At 42.1% G+C, this 17,080-nt stretch overlaps 2 protein-coding genes and 1 long non-coding RNA gene across 9 annotated transcripts in view; 1 reads left to right on the top strand and 2 right to left on the bottom strand.

Moving 5' to 3' along the window:
• The window catches only part of MPZL1 (myelin protein zero like 1), a 33,249-nt gene extending 30,785 nt beyond the window's left edge, over positions 1-2,464 (top strand). For all 6 annotated transcript variants that reach the window (XM_086763232.1, XM_086763258.1, XM_086763249.1 and 3 more), the window contains one exon: positions 1,840-2,464. In XM_086763232.1, the coding sequence (XP_086619358.1) occupies positions 1,840-1,941 (102 nt within the window). In that variant the 3' untranslated portion in view covers positions 1,942-2,464. The remainder of the gene's footprint in view (positions 1-1,839) is intronic.
• Positions 2,465-3,605: 1,141 nt separating this feature from the next.
• Positions 3,606-7,200, bottom strand: LOC147602234 (uncharacterized). Its single transcript, XR_015260667.1, has 2 exons — positions 4,575-7,200; positions 3,606-4,367 (listed from the first exon to the last, which is right to left on the bottom strand). It is a non-coding gene; the product is annotated as an uncharacterized LOC147602234 (long non-coding RNA).
• A 758-nt stretch (positions 7,201-7,958) lies between these two features.
• On the bottom strand, positions 7,959-16,894 carry MPC2 (mitochondrial pyruvate carrier 2). 2 transcript variants are annotated; one of them, XM_086763183.1, is made up of 5 exons: positions 16,677-16,894; positions 12,484-12,524; positions 10,535-10,619; positions 9,391-9,502; positions 7,959-8,192 (listed from the first exon to the last, which is right to left on the bottom strand). In XM_086763183.1, exons 1-5 carry the CDS (start codon positions 16,780-16,782, stop codon positions 8,177-8,179), a joined length of 360 nt encoding a protein of 119 aa, XP_086619309.1. In that variant the 5' UTR covers positions 16,783-16,894; the 3' UTR covers positions 7,959-8,176. The 2 variants fall into 2 exon arrangements, with proteins under 2 accessions (XP_086619309.1, XP_086619301.1); XM_086763175.1 differs by lacking the exon at positions 7,959-8,192 and adding an exon at positions 8,497-8,742 and having other exon boundaries at positions 16,677-16,890.
• Between the last annotated feature and the right edge of the window lie 186 nt (positions 16,895-17,080).

Here is a 17,080-nt window from a genome sequence, read left to right as displayed (position 1 = left end):
ATTGTAGATGTATCTTTAAATTTCTTTTTAACTGATAGGAAGTGTTCTCAGGCTGAATTTATCATACAGGCAGATGAGAGTTCCAAAATTGCTTACATATAAACCTTAGGGTAACTTTGCCTTGAACTTTATATAGACAGTGCGCTCTAATTGGAATTAGTAATGAAATCCTGATACAATGTTGGAGACTAGGACAACATGAGGGCCAGTAGCAGAAAAAGGAGGCGGGGGGGGGGGGGGGAAGGGGAGTGGCTCTAATGAGACTTGAAATCCAGAATTTTCTAAGACATCTGTGTCTTTTTTTTTTAAGTGGTTTTTTTTTCAGTCTGTTGTTTATATTCCACATTTTATATCTGCTTGCAAGTTTTCGTTATTCTGTCCATGTCCTTCCTCTACTCTTTATCACTTGGGAAATACCTTACCCGGAAGGAAGGAAATTTGGATTTAAACTATTTCTGAAAGAGAACAAGGTATTTATCAGGTGTGTGTTTTGCCATTGTGTTGGGGGAAAACAGCTGTGCAGAAGTGTACCTACGGTCCTTCAAGGACCTAATTTTCTGTGCAGTAGGTCTATTTTCATCTCTGGCCCCTAATTACTGTGGAAGATAGATGGAAGGATTTCTGGGTCAGTTCCATAGAGATGTTTTCTAATTTGGCAGGATACCGAAAGTAGTGAGGAAGAGGTAGGAGAAATGCCTGTGAAGGCTACTTTTTCCTGGGACATCAGGGAAATGGAAACAGAGTTAAATGAATGAAATGGTTTTGAAGCAAAAACTGTTTAAAAAGCTGCAAACGAACTAAAAGATCTGTCCTTGTAACTTCCCCCACCCATCCCCAAATAGGACAATCCCTTTCTCTCCTGCACAGTCTCTCTGCTGAGGTGGTAGGTGGTTACAGCCTTCTGCTCTGCGCTTATGTCAGTCGGGGCGCACAGAATGGAGCTGCAGGTGAGACATTTCCGTAAAGGTCCCGCCTGTCTTGTTGGGTACCTGCTCTTTATGGGCTGCAGTCCTGTCCTCGGCCCATCTCAAATAGCTGCACTTCGCTTTCCTGTGGGCTACGTTTTGGAGGACATGGTGTTTTAGGAAGGCGTGTTTGCATGCTCTGCTGAAAGATGTTGCTGTAATGTCCTCTGCTGCACCCCAGCAAATATAATCAATGTGTGTGGCTGTGCTTGCCTAGTGTGCCTGTGGAGGTGCTCACTACCTGCGTTGGCTCGAAAGTCAGGTAAGAATTTGGCATTACTGCACTGTTTCAGTAACTGCGCTGTTTCAGTATTTTCTGGCTCACTGCTGTCAAGTCTTGATCCCATTACTTGCCTGGCCAGTGACTGTTGTCATAAGGTGGCTGCAGGTTTGTTCTCTCCATCATTATCCGAGTGGTACAGCTGTGCTGGGATTTACAGGAATTGACTGTCAATATGGGAGGTATACTCTACTGTCTACTGGTAAATCTGTAATACAGATCCTCTTGAAAAATATTAAATCTGGCATGCATCTAAGCCATGTATCTTTGCTGCATAGCTTCTAAGAATTGCTGCTTTTCAGAACAAAGGATTCTGGATTTTGCTGTTTGGGAGAAGCAAGCAGCCCTATTAAAGAGGGCTGTATTAAAGAGAGGAAATGGTGCTGTTTGGCATGCTCCTGATAGGAGAAAGGTGGCAGACTAGAGCTCATTTGTAGGTGAGGGTTCATTCCACCTGCTTCAAAGTGCTGTCAGCAGTCATAAAAGCTCTGTGGTCTTGCTTTGGCTTTGGTCTGCTGCAGCCCCTGCGGAAGTGAGGGGCAATATGGTGTATTCTGTAAAAATACTGATTGTGCTTTTTTATTCTGTTCCCAGGGCCCAGTCATTTATGCGCAGTTAGATCACTCCGGAGGACAGCACAGCGACAGGATAAACAAGTCAGAGTCCGTCGTCTATGCTGATATTCGGAAGAACTGAGATGAGATCCTGAGCTATCCAAAGGAAAACATGCATTCAGACTGGAATTGCTTGAACAAGATTTGACGCAGAGAACTCACGTGTGGCCTTTGATGCCTAGGCTAGGACCAATGCATGTGCATACAGAGGAAAAGATATATATGTATTGTGTGTAAATAGTCTATTTAATCGTACAGAAGTGAGAACAATGTTGCATGTTGAAATGCGGTAAGAATTTTGCTTATAAATTGCCAATATTCTTTTTTGTATCTTGTATGACGAGAGAGAAAGTGAAAACTCGCATCACAATTTTAAAATATTTTTACCTTGATTATTAATGGAGAAACTGGAAGATTCCTGAGGATTCTAGATTAGCCTGGAGATTCTGTTTTTTGCTTGTAGGGCTTAATTTCTTTTGTTGAGGTGAATATAAAGAAGATACCTTCTTTATATTCACAGAGTCCTTTATGTGTACAGGATATTCATCTTTCCTTGGTCGGATTCTCAGTACAAGCTGCCTTCTCGTATAAACTAGACACTCTCACTTGGTCTTGTAAGCCAAATTGTGACTCCTAGCTATCAGAAATTTATGTCTTAGCAGTGTAAGTAAAGGAAATGTTTAGGCCTACCTGACCTGTGCAACACGGGTCATAGAACTGTTTACTTCTGTATTGAGCCCATCTATTCAAGCTTAGTCCTTTAAGGTACAGGGACAGTGTTGATCTAATGAATTTTGTGAAAGGGCAGTTCACCTGTGAAAACTTAAGAGCTAGTGAGTTAAAGGGATAGGAAGCTATAGCTGTAGGTGGTTGCCTCAGACTCTGTTGAACCTTTCAAGGAAATGTTTCTTCCTCGAAGCTCTGGCATTTCATATAAGCATGAAAAAGGGCTCCAAGGGATCTGGAAGCTGTAGTACTCCCTCACCTCTCTCCCATGGCTCCCTTATACTGCTGTCACTTCCTTTGAGATTTTTTTAATCTATTCTTAAAAGCCCATAGTGGAGGCTGAATCACCTCTGGAGGAAATCTAGGGCTTCACTCTTAGTTGTTTGTTTGTTTGGTTTTTTTTGATGTGTGGTTTTCTTGCCTATATTTGCACAGAGGATGCGGAGGGCGGTTTATTTCTTTCCTCTCTGGAAGTCTACTACTTGAATATGATTTCCAAGCCTCTTGTTTCTAGACTAAACTCCTCCTAGATTGTTAAGGATGTCTGATCGTTTTCTTCTGCTGAAGAGGATCTTCCTTTAGCAGACCCATTTGTATTCTGAAATCTGGTGCTGAAAACTTGAAGAGGCATTCCAGCTGAGGTTTTCTCAGAGTAGCATAGAGTAGAAGGATTTCTGTTTTGTACATCCTAATGTGGTGTTGGCTAATTTTCACTTTGGTCTGCTATAACCCCTTCTGATTCTTACCCATTTCCTAGTTCGGTCTATTTCACAGAACTGGTCACAGAATGGTTGAGGCTGGAAGGGATCTCTGGAGATCATCTAGTCCAAACTCCACCTCCTCAAGCAGAGTCAGCTAGAGCATGTTGCCCAGCACTGTCCCCTGTTGGGTTTTTAGTATCTCCACAGGTGAAAACTCTGCAGTATCTCTGGGTGACCTGTTCCACTGTTTGATCGCTTAGAGTGCTTTCTTGTGTTCAGGTGGAATTTCCTTTTTTTTTTTTTTTTTTTCTTTTTAAAAAAATTTCTGTGCACTGCCTCTTGTCCTGCCAATGAACACCACTGAGAACAGTAGTGCTCTTCATTCCCTCCCATCTTGTATTTATACACACTGATAAGATCCCCCCAAGCCTTCTCTTCCTCAGGCTGAAGAGTACCAGCTCTCTCAGGCTTTCCTCACAGGAGAGATGCCCCAGTTCCTTTATCATCTTTGTGGCCCTGTGCGGGACTTGGTCCAGTAAGTCCATGTCTCTCTTGTACTGGAGAGGCCAGAACTGGACGCAGTCCTCAAGGTGTCGCCTCACCAGTGCTGAATAAAGGGGAAGGATCACTTCACCTGACCTGCTGGCAATACTTTGTCTAATACAGCCTAGCATACTGTTTGTCACCTTTACAGCAGGGGCACACTACTGGCTCATGTTGAGCCTGGTGTCCACCAGGACCCCCACAGGTTCTTTTCTGCCAAGCTGCTTTCCAGCCAGGCAGCCCCTAGCATGTACTGGTGCATGCGGTTGTTCCTCCCCAGGTGCAGGACTTTGCACTTCTCCTTCTTGAACTTCATGAAATTCCTCTTAGCCCAATTCTCCAGCCTCTCCAGGTCCCTCTGAATGGCAGCACAAACAAAGCTGGGTGTGCCAACATTATATTCTTTCATCAGGATCAGACTTCACTGGTTTCCTGACACCACTTGTCTTTGTCAGAAGCCTTGTTAAGATCAGGATGAATCCTGCTGCTGCTGCTTTCCTTATCTACCAGGCTGTTACTTCCCAACGTTTGTTTTACACTTAGTAAGAAATAGAATCATAGAATCATAGAATAGTTAGAGTTGGAAGGGATCTTCAACGGTCATCTAGTCCAACCCCCCTGCAAGAAGCAGGGACATCCCTGACTAGATGAGGTTGCTCAGAGCCTCATCCAGCGTGGCCTTGAACGATTCCAGGGATGGGGCATCCACCACCTCTCTGGGCAACCTGTTCCAGTGCTCTACAACTCTCATTGTAAATGAATGCTTTTGACATGGTTGATGTAGAAACTTGATTTTGATCTGCGCATGTTCATTCCTATGCGTCACCATCCTTCTCCCCAAACATTTTAGAGTAAGAGGGAGAAGTGTGATGAATGTAGTGATCAAAAACTTGCTGCTATGAGAAGACAGGGCTATCCTTGGCTCTCAAGTCTGCTACTAATGTTTGTTTGTTTTCCTGCTGGAATATACTAGAGATTCTGAGGAGAATCCTGATCTGGTGCTGACTTTAAGAAACACTCTGATCTGGTGCTAACTTTAGGAAACACACTAATCTGGCTGGTGCTAACTAACTTTAGGAAACATTTTCCTTCCATTGCTTTTGTTTAGCTGCAGGTATGTTCATATTGCCTATACTGAGGAAGCTCATTGCAAGGCTGCTTAGATCCTCTTTGTGAAGGAAGAATGAACTTGGAAGTATTTTTAAAAAATGCTGAACATATTTTTAGAAAGAAACAAAAGTCCCTTCCCCTAGGAATGGCTGAATCCCTCTCCAGTGCAAAGGCTGTTGAACTTTTTTTTTTTTTTTTTTTTGGTGTGGTCATGGAAACATGAACAATGTAGCTATTAAATAACTCACTCCAGCTGAAGTCAAAAGAACTTGAGGCAGTGTGAGACAACACTTGTGAACTTTGTCCCTCAGGTTATCTTAGCTTGTTTAGTCGGATACAGTAACCTGTGGTGATGAAAGGGAGTTGATGCTAAGTTAACTTTATAAAGTCTCAGGAGACAGAGGACTTCTACTTCCTTGATGGGTAGCAAACAGAGATTAAAGCCAAACAAGGTCACTATATCCTGATGTTACGGTGACCAGAAATTTAACTCTGTTTATTGCTATTCTCTTAATTTTCTGATGCTGTTCTTTGCAGGTGGGGAGGAACAGCTTGGACTTTGAGGAACACTAAATGTCTTGTCCTGTTGTAGTACCGCTGCTAGCTCTTTTTATATATATATATTTTAGAAAGAAGTGCTGTGTGGCAGGCTTGCTGCAGCACAGCTGAGTGGTAGGCAGCCTCTCTTGAGGCAGTAGCAAATGACTAAAACTGTTAACGTGGGTCATTGCTCTTGAATAGTGGAGCTGGAGAAGGTCTGTGTGATGTGAAAGACTTGCAATAAATTCTCTTTTATTCATCACGCACATGACACTGGGATCAATCTGAAATCTATTTGTCAGTTGAGAGGGAAAAAACAAAAAGAGGTCTTTTATGGGTAAAAATGACCTTCGACCCCTTGTAGGAGTGTGGTTTTGGATCGCCAGCCTGGGCTCTGGCAGCTAAGCCAGCTGGCACCCCCTAGAGCCAGGGATATGAATGGCATAATTAATCTACACCTGCCCTGTTTTTAGAACTGCAAAGTGGAAAAGTTTTGGCTTTTTACTAACAGTGGATATATTCTTCCTTATTTTTGATTGCCAGAAATTAATTTTGAGGATTACAAAATAAAGTATCAATCTAAATAAATTACTAGCTGTACTCAGTACATCAAATGTCCATTGCCCCTTTTGACTTCAGCAGTTGTTCTGTGAGGGAGGTGGTCAGCATGTTCGTTAAATGGCATTAAGAGCCATTACAGGCTGGCAGATATGTCCCTGTAACTGTGTCATTTATAGCTGGAGACCCATAGGGTTTTGTTTTCTCTCAAAGCTTTATTGATATTTCAGTTTGTGACTAGAAGAGCTGGAATTATGTTTTTAACTTTTTTAAATCCATGAAAACTGTTTAGGTAACCATCTGTCTTGTAACTTCAGTAAATGTGCACATGCAACGTAGAACCTGCATTGCCTTAGAGTGGATTCATTGAGGTCAAGTGTGGGCTGTTTGATTTATGACCGAAAACTTCATATTGGAATCTTACATTATTACTGTATCTACCTAGGACCTCAAATACAAAATGTTCTTATTGTATAATAGGTGATGGAATAATTTTCTCTTTAAAACCATCAAAGTTGAGAAGGTGGGTAAGACTTCTGGGCTGTGGCCACACCCCTGCGGTGCTAATATTTAAGTAACATTTTTTTATAAGGGAGATTACCAAATCATACTATGCTCAGCAATTATATTCTTCTTGAGGCTTCTCTTTCCCTTCTCTTCACTGCCCTAAAGCTAATAAGCCCTTTAATTTAAAGGTATTTTTGCACTCTAAAGTTCAATGCCTTGGAGATCAGTGTGCTGTGCAATCTTTTCTGTCTCCCTGCAATGCGAGCTGTTTTTATGTGGTAAATGTGATTGGAAACATAGACTGGGTACTTTTCTCTTGTAAATATCTGTCTTGGAGGTATACAAGAGAACAAACACCTGTAAAACAGGTGTATAATCTGTGTGAGGGAGCTAGATATGCATTGCATGGCCTGATTACATGAAGAGCCAGTGTACCAACTGTTAGTGCTTTTCTGCTTTTACAGACTCATCTCGAAACAGTTATCTTGGATATTTTTTTCTTGAATGGACTTTCATGTTTTCTGTTTAATCTTGTGAATATTTTAATACACTTTTTTTCCCCATTACTGGTTTGCTGGATGAGTCTTATCTGGTTAGGGACTGGGAAGGGAGGGGAACTGAAATACACCACCTTTTTTTTTTTTTTCTGGCAATATTCTTCTGTCATTGCAGTCTCTGTCAGCTCAGTGAACCGCACAGCTGGTGAGTTCACCATTTGAGTCAATACCTTGTATTACCACTTCAGCTAGGAGAACTAAGAAACACAAGTGAAGCTGTAGCAGAATACAGATAGGAGAAAAATAGCTTCATGGCAGGACAGCCTCTAAAAAAAGGGAGCTGACAGACTACCAGCTGCATGTCTTACAGGAATGGAAAGTGCTTTTCTTAAAGTATCCTGCACAAATATTTTGCATGGGATAATGTAACATTATACATAGGGTAAAAAATGAGGGGACATCAGTGCCACAACAAGGTGCTCTAGCTCTTGGAACTATAGAACAGTCTCCTTTCCTTGCCATCCTTGCCATGGTGGAGTGGTAATTCAAATTAGATTTGGTGGGGGGAAGTAGAGGTAGAGAGAGACTTAGTAACAGGACTTTGCAAATCTCCAGAATTTCAAGGCCTTCATTTTCCTGAAAGCTGAATCCTGAAGAAGCTACTCTGTCTCACAGTTACCTTTTTCTCCTGGATATAAATTCCTAAGCTCTGGTACTGACTCCCAGGTTTTGTGGAAGAGGTCTTAAAGAAACTGCCAGGGAAATGCACTGATGCCATGCTCTGAGCACAACTGCCTTGTACTTCTCAGTAACAGATAAGCTTTTGCAGTGTAATTTAAAGCCTTTCCTCGGAAGCTATTTCACAATGTGCTTTTTTTCCCCTCTTTGCAGGAGAGTAATTAGGGAGAGATAGTAACTTACAGGGAAGGCTTCAGTGTTTATTCACAAATATGCCACAGATGGGAGTAGACCACCACCTCCAAAGCTTTGGAGAACTGACATGTACAAGTGTTGGCTGTTTATTTTGCACACTCCCAAGAACCAGGTACTTACATGCACCCATCTCCTGCCTCTAGTTGTAAAGGATGACAGAAGCTAAAACACTAGTGGCACATACTGGTTTGCCCTCCTCCTGTCAAAGACAGTAGTGGCTGGGAAACAAATGAAGATATACATAGCTGAAGCTGAAAAGAATATCCTTACGCTACCAGGGAAGAGCATCAGGAAAAGAAACGCAAATGCTACAGCTTTGGGTTACTGAACATATGGTAAAACACCACTCAGGTCCGACCATGACGTGAAAGAAGATTACTTCAGCCTGAGGCTCTGGCTGACTGTCACCAGTACTGTCTCACTCCCAGCACTGTTCAGTAGTCAGATAAGGTGGGGCCCAGCAACTCAATTCTAGGCACAATCCACCCTCGGTTTCTTTTAAAAAGAAAATATAAGACACAATTTTACTTCAATTTAAAAGGTGGCACTTTATTTAAATGTATGGAGATACATTGTTATTTGCACTTAGAAAACACGATCTCTAGACGTTTAGATTTCCTCTTTCATGTTCTCAGAGGAAAAACATTAAAATTAGTGAAGCTAGGTCCCATGGGGAAGGGTTTGTGCGTTGTTGGATTTGATCTGTTAGGTTAAGCATCTGTTTGCTGCAGCTGCTCTTGTTGTTTTGCTTTTAGCTCCTGATTATACCTATAGGGAGGGAGGGAAAAAAAAAAAAACCACAGACTAAGAATAGAACACCAGTTACAATAAGTGTCCTCCTAACAATCTCTTCAGCAGAGGAGGTTTAAAATTACAATAGACTTGAGCATGGAAAGTCAGGGTAGGATAGTTTAGTTCATGTAAGAAGCTCCATATTACTTAAGTTTGTCTCATTCCTGAACAGCACTGAAGCCAGAGAACTCCACATTTTCCTTCAAGTAATACTTTATAAAAAAAAAAAGGCAGCTGTTCTGCTTAAGAACCCTTTCATCCAGCTGGAACTGACACGATTCAACAGTGAAAGCTGACAGAAGTGCAGAGCTTATGAGGAGAAAGTCTAGGCTTTTTGTCAGATTTACACCATTTAAAGAATGCCTTAGACCCAGAAACTACAGCTTACATGCTGCATTCCTTAAAACATGCTCTAGCTATACTGAAAATATTTAAAGCTTCACTACCACTCAACTGGAAAACCAACAATGTAGTAAAAAAGTTCTGCAATGTTTAACTAATTGTTCAGTTCCTCTGGCCTGTTGCACTGACATTGAGGCTGGTAGAATTTATAAATTCCTGATTAAGATGAAGCAGTGTGAATGCTTAGTTATATTATGTAGAGTAGTGCTTCTTAATACATACCTCCATATTCGGAAGAGCTGAGAGCCACCAGCACAGCCAACAAAGAAGTTCACCGCAAATAGACTCCAGTTTTTAGGAATAATAACTAGAGAGTACCTTGACCAAATTAGGCCTGTTGAATGAAAGGGAAAGCTTAAAGATGTTAGGTCTTTGAAATGAAATATTCAGACATTCCCCTAAGTTTGGAGACAGAATCATGGGCCAGTTTAAGTAACCAAGTTTTACAACTTCATGTTAGACAACTGCTTTCCTTTTAACTAGCCATTTCTCAGTTAGAAGCACAACAAGTGCCAGTGGGGCAGCTGTGGGTATGTATTGCATTTCTTCCAAAATAACTAGACAATAAGGTCAATCATAGTCTTATTATCAAACAAAGATCCTCCATACTCTACAGCAGTCTAAACTTTAGTTCTCCAGCACAGTTGCAGGGTAGTGGCGTTTTGCTGTAGTATATCCAGCTCGCTGTACCATCTTAGAGATTATAGAATCCACCAGTCAAAAATGGCTTACATATAATGCAAAATGCACAGCACTGTGTCAGATATCACAAAATCTGGAGAAAGAAGAAGGTGGTGGCTGTAATTTTGATTTTCAGCTTTAGCTGCCACAAGTCCGGCCCCTGACAAGATCTGGTAGAACACCTTGATTATGGAATATTGTTTGTGCCAGCGTGAAAATTCATGGCAGAGAGCAGTGCGGCAGTTCATATACCACTGCTTCCAAGTTCTTTTAACACATGGAAATTCTTTCCAGTTACATTAGTGTAATTACCCTACCATTGTTTAATCCCTTAAAGTCTGTTCTAAAAAAGTCACTATATCCTGGACTGATTTCAAAATTACTTGACCTGAAGCAAAAGAGGTCACTTAGTGGAATGAGTGGTATCATTGTAATTTAATGGATGAAACTCATATCCTAACAAATTGCTGTGGACAATTCCAAATTAAGACACATGTAGGAAACTCTTACGTAATCACAGATTTAATAACAAGCGCAGGTCTGTCCTAAAGTTATCATCCAACAGCAATAGTAAGAGCTAGCATATTATAGTTAAGTGGATTAGTACTGATGGAGGATTCACAAAGAAGTGTATACAGTTTTAGAGAGGGTGCTGTGTAAAAGCATGGAGTAACACTGGCCTCACCTGTGGCCATTAGTACTGCAGACTGTGCTGTGCTGAGCTTTTCAGCTGGTCTGGTCATATCAGCCATTCCAGCGCATACCAAACCCTGTAAAGAAAAATTCAGTGAGCATCAGTCCAGTACTGGGACCTCCTGTAACAGATCAAACTCTTTATAAGGGAAAGTTGCTTCATAGCCCAGTGCTTATTCTATATGCATTATGCAGGAGATGGGATGCATTAGATGAGCAGAGTAATTAGACTTGTGGAGACATCATCCACTTCTAGTCCCTTGTGGGAGGCATAAGAACACAGTTATGGGGGATGCAACTGGCTTGCAATAAAATCCAAGGCAGTGGCAATTTTGTATTAGCTTAAGAACAAGGTTAATTTAAGCAGAGCTCCTTAAGAAAGCAGCTGAAAAACAACTGGTTTTCATGCAACAAGTAGAAGCTTATCTAAATAAGGTTCTTCTTCCTAAAGCTTAGGCTAAGATATTCCTGGTAAAGATGCAGATGTGACACCATATAGTCTTCACTCAGCTTCATTTGAGGAAGTAAAAGTGATTCTTTTAAAATATAATTTCAGTAGAAGTAGAAAAAAGTTCCAAGTGAAGTAAGGAATAGCTTGGCTGATCTACTTTACAACATTACTAGCAAACATGCTGCTTGATTTGTTTTGTTGTGTTATTGCCCTCTACTGGAAACACAATTTCATGTTTAAGGAGTTCACAAAAACAAAACAAAACAAAAACCAAACCCAAAACAACTTGAAGTCCCATAAATGAAAGAGTCCTAGTGTTTTTAATTCACTGATTGCCACTAAGGACTCCTTTGGCTTTAATCAAGGAACCAGTTTTCAAGGGTAGAGACTTCCCTGTGCTGTCTCACTTAGGGGATTGATGTTGCTGCAGTGTTGCCACAGAGTTATAGATTTTCAGCACACTTGGGTAACTGCAGTAAATGCCCCTTTGCCATATAGGAGGAACGTAATTTTAAGTTCTCAATGTAGAACTTCACTGTGAGCAAAACAAAAGAAAAACCATTTGTGTATAAGCTCTTTCATTACAGCAGCAGTTGGCAGCAGCCTGCTCAGAAGAGTTGCCTGTATGCTCAGGCTGAAGAGCATGTTGCCTAGGAGAACCTCTGAGAAAGGGGAAGGTTAACCACGGTTACTGCAGTGCCAGTTTAGATTGACAAGGAAACCAAGCCACAGCTTAGAGTGTAACATGCTGCCTGTGGCCTATAAAAAGTTGAGGTCCACAATAGCAAACTTGGCAGGCTGGCAACAGGAAGAGCAGGTTATATCCTTGCATGTTATCAAACAAGGAGATCAAACAGCTTTATTATTTTAGAGCTCATTTATTGTATCTGTACCAATACAACAACTCGGAGGCGTACAGTGAACTAGGATGAGGCATATACTTCACCTGCACAGATGCAGCCAAGGGGTCTAACCAAGCAGAAAGCAGAACTGCACAGGAAGCAGAGAGCTACTGATAGTCAAAATGGCAGTTGCCTTTTTTCTTTTTCAGGCAGTGGCTGCTTGTGTTTTGTCAAAATTACCTTGCAGTCTGATACGCTTTAACCTGCCTTCAAACTTTGAGTCTTAGGAACTGGCTTCCTTAATACACTCTTCAAATTCCTCAATCTCAGAAGAAATACATGCTTTAAGAGTTTTGAATTATATGCTAGCTCATGCCTACCTTGAGCAACAGTTAGTGTTTCACAAGGCAAAGCTTTTCTGAAACTTTGAGCGAAGAGTACAATTTTTCCCCTGCTGTATCTCCTGCATATTGTGCCATATGTTATTAAGGCTAATTTTGTTCCTCCTTGTATATTAAAAATTAGAGCGTCAGTATGAAATCTTTCTGTAGGCTCAGAGATCTGGTGGGAAACTATTGCTTGCTTAATGAGTTGCTGCAGATCGCCCTCTGATTGACATCCAGACACCAGCTGGCATATTATACTTACCCATTTCATAATAGGTGCCCAGAAAAAGACTGTTTTGGGACCTGAGGGAAAAAGAGGGGAAAAAGGAAAGAAGTTAAATAATTTAGTGAGATGTGTTTGTTTTAATATCCACAGTAAATTTTGGGCTTGTTTGTTTTTGTTTTTTTTTTTAAATAATGAATTGTGTATATTAGCACGGTTTCTACCACTGTACAAGCTCTATCGCCTCACACTCACAGTTGCATCAAGTCAGTGCATCAACCTTCAGTTGTGTAATCATCCACCCATTTTTGCAACAGATGAGTAGGATTTTGTATTTCCATTTTTAAGCAAACAAGGACACTAGAGCAGGCAAAATGCATTTATAAAGAAAAGTTAGGATAAGGCCTAGGAATAGTAAAGACAGTTTCTAGATAATGATTAAAAGCCATCTACAGCTGGACTAACAGAATTAGTATTTGCAATCCTTGTGAACTGAATCTTGTAAACTAAAACCTCAAAATATTTTATTACTGATACTGTAACAAGTCAGTCCCTCCTTCCCTTCCTACAGGCTACAGAAGACATGCTGCACAGCAGCATTAGATGGTTAAAACAAGAACAGAAATCACAAAGTAGCAGTAAGTGTCACAAGAAGAGTGTCCTTATTCAGCTCTAACCTGCACCTCTGAATAACCATGTCTTTCTAGCAGAAACAATGCTTCCCATCCAGTAAACCGCACACCCCAATAATCTACCAATAGGCGAAGGAGGGTTATCGGGGAAGAGGAGAAAATCTACAGAAGGAAGGGAGAAAAGTCAATGGAATGGGATCTGGGGGGAAACCATCTCTTTTACAAATACGCATATCTCATAGCGGTGCCAAAATGGCAACTGGTTGGTTAAAGCAAAGTACGGTAATGCCACACCTACAACATGCAGACTGCCAACAATGCCAGAAATAATTAATCTAGAACTACCACTCCAAGTCTTCAAAGAGAGACCACAATCCAAAGTATCAACCCACTGCACTGGGAGACAGTCAGGAAGGACACTGGTTCCAATTTCATCAAAACACTTTAAGTCTCTCTAGGCCACTGCTCAGCATTCTAATAAGAGGCAAGATAAAGCCAGGTTTTTACCCATAATACGTAACATATTACAGTGAAGTTTTTAAATGTAAGTGATAAACACTAGGACTTTGGTTGCTTGCTTTTTATGTGTGCTAATTTCTCACTAGGAATTCAGCCCTAAAAAGGCCTTGCAGTAACTATTTATACTCCCTGTTTTAAGCACCTTCAGGTTTAAAACTATGACTTGGGAAAAATTAACTGTCTGGTTTCTACAGCAATCACCTGTGAAGCAGCTCATAATTTGGGGGATAAGACTAATTGTTATAAATATCAGTTGTTCCTTCACCTTAAAGCCAACTAAGCCCTATGGAAGGGCAGGGCAACTGCAGCACAGAAAGCAACAAAAACTGGCTTGGCAGCTTTGCATAAGGCCCGCTCAGACCCATGCTGCTTGTGATAGTGATCAAGTTTCAAACTGCAGTTAATAACTGCTAGCACATTACTTTTTGCGGGGATAACTGAACATTTCTAGCTACAGAGGATTTAATTTTTTAAGGATGCATGGGGTTGTCTAGCCACTGAAACAATCTAATACTGTTAAATAAATACAGCTCAATATTTGTCCTTTAAAGATAAAAACTTCAGTTGCCTGTTCTCTTCAGCAGCTACTTAGTGTATCAGTACCAGGCTGCAAATACTGCTCTTTATAAATAAGCCTTACAGAGGTCCCACAAAAGTAGCTTTAATTACTATCATCTATTTTCTTCTAAAACACAAATTCAGATTTGGACTACTAGAGAATGTGAGGTAAGTATAAATTATTAAATTGACATTCCCTAAACAGCTAGTAAAGTTTTCAAGAGGGCTGACATTAATTTTTATTACTAATAGATAAGTTGATAATTTAAAACTGCTGACTACAAAAATAAGAAAGAGTTGAAGACAAGTAAGGTACCAAGCCAAGCTTGTTAAAAGGGAAGACTGTTAAAACGCTGTAAGCGGAACACCTCTCCTGGAGGCATTCCAGTAAGCACCCAGCCAAGGCGAGCTCTTCCCAGATCCTGAAACCCAGAATTTATCAAGAATGAATTTGACAGCGGCACATCAGAGCAGGGGCGTACCAGAAGCTAATTCAGATACCACATGTGTGACTAGTTTATGGAATTTATGACTTCTATTAAATGTAAGAAGTCTTTGTCCTAGAGAGTTTAGTTTAATCAGGAAAAGTGAACAAAAGAGGCTGAAGAAGAGGGAGTACAAGTTCAGCCCACACTTCCCTGTGGCTGCCAAGAGCAATGTTCCCTGCTCTGAGGCAGCCTCGGGAGTCGGTGTGCTGTACCCCAGGCCCTTTGTTATCCTCCAGCAGCCCCACTCTGTGCAACACCAACCAAAAAAACAGCTTTTCAGACCAGGCATCAATTATTTTACTGGAAGCTTTCTTTGTGGCAGAAAAGAAGTAAGCATTGTTCTTCATTTCTCACAAGTGATTTATAATTTCATGATAATGACATCTATATTCCTAAATTAGACTAGAAACCTAAGTATCATCAGAAAGAAAGTGTGAGCCTTTCATTTTTAACCTACTTTTGCAGTCAGAGTGACATCTACTGCATAACTTTCTCACAGATCCACCTTCAAGACATTCAAGGCCAAAACAGAAGTGGCAAAGGTTCAATTTTCATACCTGCTTGCTCTATGGCTTTTCTCATTCATGCCACCAGTACAGATTATGGCAGATATACATGTATATAAGCATACATACACACAGAGTCTCCCTAGAAAACTGATTTTTAAAAAAAAAATTAATTTCAACATTATAGTGGTGAGCAAAAGTGGCCCACAGGCAGTTCCACAAAGTGAAAAGCACTGCTGGAGAACCTCTGAAGCCTTTTTCAATTAGTACTACAGTTCTGATGAAGAATTAACATAGATGTTCCTAGTGTTTGCCGTGCCTTGGATTCAGTAAAAGCAACTGGAAGCTGCTACATTTCACACAGGATGAGTGTGGCACTCAGAGGCTTGGCACCTTTACAGTGGAAGTACTGGACGTATTAACTCTTTATATAAAAAAAATTATATTAATGTTTAATATTAGTCTAGTGAATTCAGCACAAATCAGACATTTTGATAACTGCAGTTTTCAGTCTTGTGAATTGTGATTTCTTTAAAGCAGCAACTTTCATGTCAAGAGAGGACCGTTACAGGCAGATTGGAGCAACTGACTAAAAAGTAAAGTAAATTTTCACAGTGCATATTCCAGGTAGGTGAAGAGTCAAGGATGAAAATACTGAAACAAAACAGTGGGAACAGCAGCCTATGGAATTTGGGGATTTTATCGAGCACTCTTTTTAAGAACCCAATGCAATTTGTTTACTTGACAAACATCACCTAGATGGCACTGAAGCAGATGATTTTACAAGCACTGTTTCCCCAGTAACACAGAAAACATGTTTGCTCAAGTAAAGTTAAGCTTTAGGTTAGGTAAGGGTACCTCATTTCAGGGAAACTCCAGCCCTTCCTTTCCCACAGAAGCCCTTCAGCTAGGCCAGGGATTCATGAAGGGTGCGAGTTGTTTTTGGCAGGAGCGCCAGATTCAGCAGAAAGAAAATAAAGCAAATGGGAACTTGGCATAAACTAGAGTGCACTTCAAGACCAGAAATCCTTGTAGTGCTCCCCCCTTATTTTTTCAACACATCCCTTTGAAAGCAGTGACTGCTGAAGCCTTCAAGTCCCCCTGGAAACCACCACAGCCCCTGGCCTAGGATCAGGCAACCCGGGGGTTCCCCCTTTTCAAACCGTGACAGCGACGCTCAAGCACAGCCGTGCGCCGCAGGACAGGGGTAACAATTGCTATCGTGTCTGCCTTTTTTGTTGTTGTTGTCGTTTCTTTCCAAATAAAAGGAGGTTTCCTTTAACGAGGAGGAGCCCACCCTTCGGCAGTTTTCCCCGTGCCACAACCACAGTAACAGCGGCGCGACCCTGCGGCCCCCATTCCGCCTCCCCTGCCGCCACAGGGACCCGCCGCGCCCCGCCTCTTCCCCCGCGGACCCGACCTGGGGCCAAGGTGACCCCTCAGCCCCCTGCCCCTCGCGCGGAGGTGGCGCAGCCCGGCAGCCGTCGGGGGTCCGCCACTGTCGGTGGAGGAAAAGGACGCCCCGTTACCTGCCGGGTGGTTGTAAAAGGGCCGAAACCGGGGCGGCAGCTTCAGCTCGATGCGGTCGAGCAGGCGGTGGTAGGAGGCGCGGAGCCCCGCGACTGCGGCCGCCATGTCGGGACGGCAAAGGGGCCGGGAGGCGGCGGGCAAGCGGGTGCCGGCAACTTCGTCCCTTCGCGACCGGCCGTCCTTCCACCGGCCCCGGCAAGCCCCGCCTACCCGTCAGCCCTCGTGCCGGTGGGAGGAGCGCTACTCTCCGCGCGCTGATTGGCGGTCGCTGCGAGAGGCGGGGCGGAGGAGCGGAATTCGCGCAGCCCTATTGGTTAGGGCGGCCTGTCCCCGCCTCGTGAGGAGAGCTGGCGCCAGTGCCCTCGGAGGAGGTATCCCGGGCACTTTCGGGAAGGGCACGAGC

The sequence above is a fragment of the Chlamydotis macqueenii genome, chromosome 1 (assembly GCF_036417535.1).
Source record: "Chlamydotis macqueenii isolate bChlMac1 chromosome 1, bChlMac1.mat, whole genome shotgun sequence".
NCBI classification, from domain to species: Eukaryota; Metazoa; Chordata; class Aves; order Otidiformes; family Otididae; genus Chlamydotis; species Chlamydotis macqueenii.
This window is presented reverse-complemented; position numbering and strand designations above follow the sequence as displayed.

Excerpts from the sequence above, each read along its gene's own strand:
- MPC2 (XM_086763175.1), bottom strand. The coding sequence starts at position 16,782 with ATGGCGGCCGCAGTCGCGGGGCTCCGCGCCTCCTACCACCGCCTGCTC. Across the intron at positions 10,620-12,483 it reads GGGCACCTATTATGAAATGG|GGTTTGGTATGCGCTGGAAT; the intron begins GTAAGTATAATA and ends TTTTCTTTACAG. Across the intron at positions 8,743-9,390 it reads CAGCTCTTCCGAATATGGAG|GTATAATCAGGAGCTAAAAG; the intron begins GTATGTATTAAG and ends CCCTCCCTATAG.